The following is a 9,630-nucleotide window of genomic DNA, read 5'->3' as shown; positions in this document are numbered from 1 at the left end:
GCATCGAGGCCACCCATCCCTCCAACCAAGCTCCCCGCCGAACAAGGGGAAAGGGGAAGAAGGAGGAGCAGACGCATCCGGACCGGGAAACCGTGCCGGCGACAGGTGGCGCGACCGCGTCGAGGCCACCTATCCCTCCTACCAAGCTCCCCCGCGAGCACCCCCATGTCGCCCGACCATGGTAGCCGACACACATCTCCGCGAGGCCATCGGCAACCGCGAGCCTGTCGACGAGGGAGACCAAACTGACCCGCAGCTGCAGCCATGAGAGCTCAACGGAGATGTTTCCTCGCGCCGCCCGCCGACGTCCGAACGCCCGACCAGGAAGAATCGGACGCGGACTCGACCAACACGCCCCGCCAGCCACCACCACTGCGCCGCCACCCCCACCAGCCCAAAGCCAGGGCAGGGGCGGCCGCCCGCAGATCCTTGTCGCCCGCGACCCACACCACCGCAGCGCCCAGCCAGGAGCCGGCCCAGGCCACCGGAGCCCGCCACTGACGCCCTGCCTCAACGCGACCGCCGTCACGCCAGATCCGCCCGCCGCCAGGACCGCCCGCACCAGCCGCTCGCCGCCCCCGCCGCTCCACACACCGGCGCGTCCTCCAACGCCCAGCCCGTCGCGCCACCGCCACGCGCAGCGCCATCACCATGCCGCCGCGCCGCAGCGCCACCTCGCCCTGGGATAGCGAGGCACCCCGATCCAGCCGCGTCGGCCCGCGCCAAGGCCGCTGGGAGGGGAGACGAGGAGGCCTCGCTGCCGCTGGCACCGGCCAGGCTTCGCCCGGCCGCGCCCTCTGGCGGCGGCGAGGGAGGAGGGGGCGGGGAAGGAGTTGGCGGCGGCGCGCTAGGGTTCCTCCCGTCGCCTCGCGGGGGGCGAGCGGGAGGAAAGTGTCTCCGCCAGAGGGCGGGTCAGTGTGCGGACATGTTCATTTTGAATCGTTGTTTATACGTGGGACACAACCATGTTATTATTATTTTTATATGTCCATCTCTAGTCACATGCATGTGATTAATTGGGATGAAGAGGGACAGAAAAAAATAAAGAAAGAGAAAAGATGACCCAGTGTAGGCCAAATCCTACGTGGGGTGCTGCCCAAACACGTCCGCAATCTTTCATAATGCTTTCATATATGAGATGAGTATGATAAATGACACACAACTCAGATGTTTAAAGAGGCATTTTTTGGTTAAAAGGCATTTTCTTTTAGGGCTTTTTTAGAGCAACTACCACATGTTCATTCACCGAATAACTTACAGGGTGTACACACATGGTCGCTCCATAATAAGACGAACACAAAGACAATTGGCATCTGAATAGGAGAAAGAGAAACCCAATCAGATGCCTATTTTAACCTTAAAATATCCAAGCTGAGGAGAGACGATGGCGATGGGGCAGCACGCGCGCGTGCTCGGCCTCCGGCTTTGCCAAGCAAAAATCAAGCAGCTGAAGAGGACACGGCTGACGGCTTCCTCCACCTCCACCACCACCGCCGACGCCGCCGCCACACTTGGTTTAGCTCCTCCTCCTCCTCCTCCTCAGGTACGGCCGCACCATGGAAAGATCGATCCCCTGTCCTGTTTCTCGCAGAGGGTTCTTCCCAGCACTTGACCTTCTCCTCCACCATTCCGCCGCAGCGCAGCGCCAGATCTCGACCGCGTGTTTGGCAATATTATAGAAAGGGAATGGGAGTTTTCTAGGGGATTAGGCATGGGAGGTGGTTGATTTTTACCAGTCCTAAACCCATGTTTGGTGTGCGGTGAGAGTTACTAGTGGGAGTTTGATCTCTCGGTCCGATTGGAATCACCGCGTTTAGCTCATACTACTATAGCACTGCCAGTACAGCGCATATGCTCTCTAACCAATGGAGTTATGGAGAGTCGACGCCTTTTAGTACTATGTAACTGATTCTTTGGCTGATTCAAGCACGCGTCGATGCGTCAACGTTCCTACCATGTGAAAATGTTCCATTTCAACGAATCAACATACATGCCATTCTGTAAAGCATGAGGCACTGCCAGGAAGTTGCAGTTTTAGCAAACTGGATGTGCCTGCAACTGTCTGATTACATTGTCTTTACCCCGTCTAGTTCGTCGATGGATGATAATATGATTATTCGTTTATGTTGGGCAGAAATGGAGGCCGGAGCCGTCGCAGCTCTGTATCCCGCGCACCGATGCAAAACCATATACCTGGTACTGCACTTTGAGCTGCTCTTTGAGTCTACCTTTTACCCAAGGATGTGGCATCAACTACCGGTGACAAACCTGCAAGAGAAGTGTGAACAATCTGTTTCCGTGTAACCAATGTGTGCAGGTGAGGCATGCCCATGGTTTTCACAACGCGGCAGAAGAGTCGGATATTATAGACCACACTTCACCTACGCTGCTTGATGCTCAACTTACCCCTTTGGGCTGGAGCCAAGTAAGGTTTCTTGTTTTCTTTACATTATCCCCATGCATTCCAACCACTGCTCTTAGCATTCTCAGTTCTATGGCCAACTAAGGTGGTGCTTTTAGTCAGATATTTAAGGCGAAAATGCGTCTGTGATGTTGACACGAGCACTAGAAATGGAAGCACCAATGCTCTCTTAGCACATTAGAAAAGCCCTTCTCCATTCATTTTGCCTTTGTGTTTCACCGCCACAGGATTGGATGGTAGCCTGTATTTCACTATCATGTGTTGCGCTCATGATATCAGGCCATCCATGGTACAATATTATCAAACGTTAAGATTGTTTATATCGAAATGTGTAAATGTGGCATCATGTCATGATGCTTTAGTGGTAGAAGTTCATTTCTGTAATTCAAGTGTTCGATACTCAATTCATTCACCTCACGTAGGAACAGATCCTCATTGATGATGTTTAATATTTATTTGGAAGATGGCATCTTCTGTCGAATGCATTTGTGGCAGTTAGCAGTATTATGGCAATGTCCAATACTTTTGTTTATGGTTATTCTGTCAAGCTTTCATGGCTGAAATCCTAGAGAATATTTTTTCCTTACTAATGAAATCCTCATAGAGTAGCACCCGTTTTATATGCAAAACCTTAGGTTGTTAGTAGTTCACATGATTCTTATTGCCGCCTTCAAAAAATTAAGTCCCCTGTGTTAGCATCAACCTCTGACTAGAGATATCAACCCTAACCCCAGTTGTATCAGAACACAATGACACCACCTTGTTTTGGATGACATTGCAATGCCTTTAGTTGATTCCGTTAAGGCTGCGAATCCATTTTTTGGGCATGTTCATTTGAAAGTCTTTTGTCTGCAGTTGTGTAATTAGTTGAGTTCTTTTCTGGCCCTGACGTATAATGTTGATCGAAATACCACTCGACTTTTTTTATGTGGGATTTTCAAGTTCCATGGATGTTGATTAAAATGCATTTGTAGGTTGATTGCCTGCGAGAGCATGTGACGAAATCTGGACTGGCAAAAAAGATTGAGTTGGTTATTGTTTCCCCTCTAATGAGGTATAGTTTTCCTTGACCTTCTGGCCTTCTTGTACATTTTCAGTGTTCTGGATCTTCTTCTAAGCTTTTTATGTTCACTTGAACCAAGCTCACAGGACTATGCAAACTGCAGTGGGGGTCTTTGGTGGTGGGAACTATACTGATGGAGTAAGTGCACCCCCATTAATGGTAGAAGGTGCAGAAGACAGTGGACGTCAGCCGATTTCAAGTTTGAACTGCCCACCGTTTCTTGCAGTTGAGGCCTGCAGGGAGAAGTTGGTATTTCCCTATCATTTGTTACAAAATAAATAAAAGTGTCTCATCATTTAGTGCCTCATTTATGTTCGTTTGTGTTAAATATTAACTAGAACAGGCTATTTTCGCAGTTGCTAGAATAACTTGTTCACCTTTATTTTAACCTCTAAGTCGAATACTCTCATTTGAGAATTTTGTGTGCCTCTTTGTGTCTCTTTATTTTCCATACGCGTCCCAAACTGGGAGCCGGGTTCCATTATATGCATAATGGAACAGAAGCCCCTGTTTGTGTCTGCTTCTCCCGTATCAGCAATGCTCTGTTGACAAATATTCTCAATATTTGATTTTGTATTTGATTATAAAATGCAGAGTGTTCTTACCTCCGACAAGAGGAGCAGCATAACAAGATACCGTACTCTCTTTCCTGCCATTGATTTTTCCTTGGCAAGTACCTACTGTTGCTAATTCACAAGAACAGTTCATGACACAGTGTCTTGATGGTGTTTTTAATATACGTGTGCTCACACTCTTTACAGATAGAGAATGATGAAGATGTTCTTTGGGGACCTGATGTCATAGAAACAGATGAGTCTGTTGTTGCCAGGGGCATGAATTTGTTTGACTGGTAATTTTCCTTTATAAGATTGATTAGTTTCTTTTCTTAATGTCTTGAAAATATAAGCCTGATGCTCTGCTTTTATGAACATGAAACACAAGTATTCCCTCTGTAAAGAAATGTAAGAGTGTTTAGATCACTAAAGTAGTTATCTAAACGCTCTTATATTTGTTTACGGAGGGAGTACCTTGATAATATTCATCTGCACGCCCTATATCACTTTTACAGGAGTCCCATGTTCCTAAAGAATCATGTTATTTGCCTCACTTTCTTTTTTGAGGAATCACCGCCGGGCGGAGGTTCCCCACCTGTATATTATTATATATTACTCGAAGTGACCCAAGGGTCTTGGTGTTAGAGAGAAGTTACAAGGCCTCGGAGATCTGTGAGGTGGGATAGTTGCGACTGGGCGGCCATCTTATCACTCGGTTCTTTAAACCGATGAGTCCAAGGTTCAAAGTCACTACAGATACTTCGAACAGTTGTCGACTTGCTATGATTTTTATTCCCGAAGACGGTCAAGACTCCCATATCTTCCATAGAATCGGTTAGCTAGTTAGTTATTTGCCACACTTTCATGTATGGACTGGAAGGCAGAAGCTGACCAGATATGTTACTTTATCTCCGTCAAGACTTGTTGCGTGATTTAGAGACAAATTGGAACTGGTGGTGAAGGATTGTGAAGTGCATTTAATTTGACATTAGGAAGTTCTAGATGCTGAAGATTTATGTGTAGCATGTATTGAGAAAGACAAACCTCAGATTAGCTAGATTAAATTAAACTATTCGTCGGATGTGCTTGCAGGTTATGGACAAGGGAGGAGAAAGAGATTGCTATTGTCACCCATTGTGGTTTCTTGTATCACACCCTGAACACGTATGGTAAAGAGTGTCATCCAACCGTAGCAGAGGAACTGGGCAAGGTGTAAGTAATGCATTCATTCCCCTTGCAACTGAGCAATCAACTCAAGAGAGCACACTATTTGCCAGATGTAACCGTTGGAACTTGAAACCATAGAAAGTATAAGCAAACTTGACAGTTTTTCTTTCCGGGAAAAGGAAAAAAAATCTTTTGTACTCTGTCTTGGGATATCATATCATGACCTGATAGAGTTGCTTGTTCAGAGAATTTTTGTCTTGCAATCTCAGTAATCTAACTAGTACTTGGTTATATACAGCTTCGCCAACTGTGAGCTCCGGTCGATGGTGTTGGTCGACAGAAGGTCAGTTCTTGTTTTTCTTCAGCGGTAACGTTGACAGTTAATGCTTTGTTTTTGTATAATGTGGATATGCTTTGCAACGCTGCAGTAAGCTTGGATCGGATACCTGTACATACAACTTCGCTGGGAAGATACCAACCGGGCTCGATATGCCCAGCAATGTCGCAGACAAGAAGCAGGCTGAAGAAGCTAGCAAGAACTGAGACTGCCGAGCAAATGTATGTCTTTGATTCCTTTATCAAACCCTGGTTCTGGCTGACAATGGTCAAGTTTGAATTGCATGCCTGAAATCGAAGAATAGACGAGCGGGTAGGACATGATTCGTTATGTTTGTTATCTGAACACGCACCCAAAAATTCATGGGAATAAGGATGGTTTATACACGTACCCCTCTTTGGGAGACTTCACAGATAGACTTGGTCAGATAGATAGCACATAGTTTTCCCGATAATTCACATGTGGACATGCAGCCACGCGAGCTCGTTATCATCACCACTCGTTCCACGTGATTCGTGCTACTCCAATACATCGATGCCGTATAACGTTGCTTCAGCTGGCTAATTTGTTCTCCTTGTCCATCCCTCCCATTCTTGCTGGAGTTCCATAGCATGTGTTCACCCCTGTTCCGGAGTAGTTCAACACCGCCTCCATCGCATCACATGGCCAACAAGATGCCTCCACTCCCTCTTATCCGTTGCCCGGAATGCAGTTTCTGAAAGTGGGAGAACAAGTACATATAGTACTTCAGCGCGCGTTGGGGACACCTGATTTCGCACGCGTTGGTCCATCTCCACGTCACACTTCTCGAGCAGAACCAGGCATTGCTGAAGAACATTTTCATGCTTGACCTCGTGAACCTGCTGGTCATGGTCATGATCTTCCTCCGGGAGTGCCGTGGTATTTTATATGTATCTTTTCTTGTGCTCTGTGCAATGCATGTATCCGCCATGGCCATGATCGTTCTTCCTTCACAAAACTCTGAAGTTTATCCCCTCTGCATTGGGATTGCCGTTCTTTTTTCATATGTTTTTTTGTGCTCTTCAAATTGCATGTACTCGCTAGTACGTTATGCTTGCTCATGCAGGCTTTTTTGAACACAGTACAGATGCAAGCACTCATACATACACACATACACTCACCCTTATGAGCACACACGCACACTCTACCTCTATGAGCATCTTTGAGAGAATGAGCCGGCATGTCATCTTTAGATTTACGAAGTCACCGTAGGCGCCTCGTCATCGAAGGGAATGTCTTCTTCCACTGCAAGCACCAGAACTTGAACCCTGGTGGACTGGGATACCACTATCCCTCTAACCAACCAACCGCAGGTTGGCTTGCCTTGCTCACGCAGGTTGGGAGGTGGTCCATCAGTAATTTTTTCTAGGAACCGTTGTGTGCATGCGGCAGCGTTTTAGCAAGTTTGTAATCAACCCGCACATAATTAGTCCACCCATAATAATCACAAAACAAATGTAAACACATTGAAACAAACGTAAATACACCAACATGAACCTCTCGAGCACACAGATCCAGTACATGCCCCCAAAAAATGTCGACATCCTATGGAGGACGTCATAGTTTTCCTCGCCTGTATATTGTTGTCATTTGGCTTATTAACCCTCTATGTTTGACGGACATTGCCAGGGGCAATTTCATCGTCAAGCTAGAGTATATAAAAACTCAACCCAAGGGGAGAGAAATCCCGAAGGCGAGCTTGTTGACGAGCTTCCAATTCCAAACAAGACGCTGCAGCAAATGGCCGCTACCGTGAGCCTTTCCTACCAAATAGTACTACACATCTTCATGCTCCTCTGCTGCTGCTCCATATGGTCTCCACACCTGCCTCGTGCCACCTCCTCCATTTCTTTCACCTCCAACTTCTCCCACCCCGACTACGACGGCCGGGACCTCAGTTTCCAGGGCGACGCCTACTACGACTCCCGGTCTCGGACGATCCAGCTGACCCCAAACATCGGGAACAGCGTAGGCCGGGTGTTCCTCGCGGCGCCCGTGCCGCTATGGGATGCCGTCACCGGCGAGCTCGCCCGCTTCACCACCTCCTTCACCTTCCAAATCAAGGTGAACAATACAAACACCGGCGACGGCTTGGCATTCTTCCTCGGGCATTATCCTCCGTCCGACATTCCCAAGTTCGAGCGTGAGATGGGCGGCGGGAATCTCGGCCTCTTCAACAAGAGCGTTGGCACGGTCGCGACCGGCGACGACCGAGCCGTGGCCGTTGAGTTTGACACATACTTGAACGATGGCTTCGACCCCAGCGGCAGCCACATGGGCATTGACACCAACTCCATCGTCTCACGGGCCTACACCAACGCCACCGTGCCTGGCAGGAACCTAACGTCCGGCCTCCCAATGACTTGCAACATCACCTACGGTAACGACACAAAAATCCTAGCAGCTCTTCTCCAGATCGGCGACACGACGTATCGCGTCAACACGACTGTTGACCTCAGGCAGTTCTTACCTAATTTAGTGGCCATCGGCTTCTCCGGTGCCACTGGCGTGGCGGTTGAACTACACCAAATAGTTTCCTGGTCATTTGACTCCACCCTGGATCCGCCGCGTGAGAGCCCCGGGAGTCGCCCTCCTGCACCTAAGACCCTGTTGCTAGTAGAGATAATAACTGGACCAGTTATTGGAGTCATTGCAATGTGCATCTTTGTTGGCATCCGTCGATGGCAGCTATTCATGAGAAAAAAGCGTTACAGAGCTCTTGCCAGAGGCCTTGGGCCTATTGGTTATCATAGGTTGGCATGTGCAACCAACCAATTTGCAGAGGAAAACAAGCTTGGGCAAGGAGGTTCTGCTTCTGTTTATGAGGGCCAACTGGCAAGTCCAAGTAGACCGGTGGCGATAAAGATATTCAAGCAAACATCATCACGCGAGTGGAGGAAGGCGTTCAAGGACGAGCTCAAGATTGCGAGTCGGCTCAGGCACCGGAACCTTGTCGAATTGATAGGCTGGTGCTGCGATGGCCAGAGGAGCCTCGTTGAGTTTATATGTTGGTGGCGGGATGACATGTGCACACGTCTCTTTCTTGTGTATGAGCTTGTGCCACAGGGTAGCCTCGATCAACACCTACACGAGGGCAAGAGTTGGTTACCAATTCCAGCTCGACAGCATTTACATCGCTTCATTGAACTCAGTTTTTCTCTTACATAACATAACACATGGTTACATTCTTTGAAAAAACAGGTACGAGATCATCCTCGACCTAGGCTCTGCACTGCAATACCTCCATGTAGATTGCGAGCAACACCAACAGTGTATTGTACATGGTGATATCAAGTCCAGCAACGTGTTGCTTGGGTCTTCAAATGGTGCCAAATTAGGTGATTTTGGATTGACAAGATTTGTTCACCAAGAAACCGGGTCAAAGACCACAGACCTTGTGCAGGGCACTTGGGGATATATAGACCCTGTGTTCCTTAACACGAGCCAGCGGAACAGGCAATCAGACATCTACAGTTTTGGCATTGTCCTACTAGAGATGGTCTCTGGAAGGGACCCAACGGCGAGACTCGATGGTATGCCTCCGTTATCGTCATGGGTAACGAGTTTGTACCACAACGATGCGATCCTTGAGGCTGCAAATGACAGGTTGATAGGCGGCGAGTCCAGTATTGGGCGACAACAAATGGAGCGTGTGCTACTTGTCGGGCTCTTGTGTGTGCACCAGGACCCGAGCAGCCGGCCGTCCATCACGCACGCCATGGATTCCCTGCGATCGGAGGAGCTAAAACTGGACATCACTCCCCTGGCACCGGTGACACTGTCCCTACCATAGCCTTTGTAGTCCAAAAACCACAAAGAAATACCATACATGTATTCAAGGGATACAAATTGAGAACAGGAATCATGTACTAGAAAGTTGGATTTGTGCGTCAAATGATGACCTCGCACACTTGAGAAGTGGCTAGATTTCTTCGATGATAGTACAAGTGTTGTTTTTAGTTTTTATATGATTTTAATACATATTTTACCTATTTTTTATATTGATATGCTTGAACCGGGATGTATCGGGAATAGGAATCATGTACTAGAAAGCTGGATGTGTGCG

The 9,630-nt window shown here is 48.0% G+C and overlaps 2 protein-coding genes across 2 annotated transcripts; both read left to right on the top strand.

Moving 5' to 3' along the window:
- Nucleotides 1–1,377: 1,377 nt before the first annotated feature.
- LOC125535194 (phosphoglycerate mutase-like protein 1) lies at nt 1,378–5,929 on the top strand. The gene is made up of 10 exons (XM_048698237.2): nt 1,378–1,543; nt 2,135–2,196; nt 2,318–2,425; nt 3,397–3,476; nt 3,572–3,734; nt 4,080–4,154; nt 4,247–4,335; nt 5,132–5,251; nt 5,505–5,549; nt 5,635–5,929. Exons 2-10 carry the CDS (start codon nt 2,137–2,139, stop codon nt 5,747–5,749), a joined length of 855 nt encoding a protein of 284 aa, XP_048554194.1. The 5' UTR covers nt 1,378–1,543; nt 2,135–2,136; the 3' UTR covers nt 5,750–5,929.
- A 106-nt stretch (nt 5,930–6,035) lies between these two features.
- On the top strand, nt 6,036–9,630 carry LOC125535192 (L-type lectin-domain containing receptor kinase IX.1-like). The gene is made up of 2 exons (XM_087542827.1): nt 6,036–8,689; nt 8,766–9,630. Exons 1-2 carry the CDS (start codon nt 7,173–7,175, stop codon nt 9,355–9,357), a joined length of 2,109 nt encoding a protein of 702 aa, XP_087398953.1. The 5' UTR covers nt 6,036–7,172; the 3' UTR covers nt 9,358–9,630.

Source organism: Triticum urartu, chromosome 2A, assembly GCF_056163025.1.
Source record: "Triticum urartu cultivar PI428250 chromosome 2A, HENAU_Tu73, whole genome shotgun sequence".
Classification (NCBI taxonomy): domain Eukaryota; kingdom Viridiplantae; phylum Streptophyta; class Magnoliopsida; order Poales; family Poaceae; genus Triticum; species Triticum urartu.
Note: the sequence above shows the minus strand (reverse complement) of the source record. Positions and strands in the feature narration are given on the sequence as shown.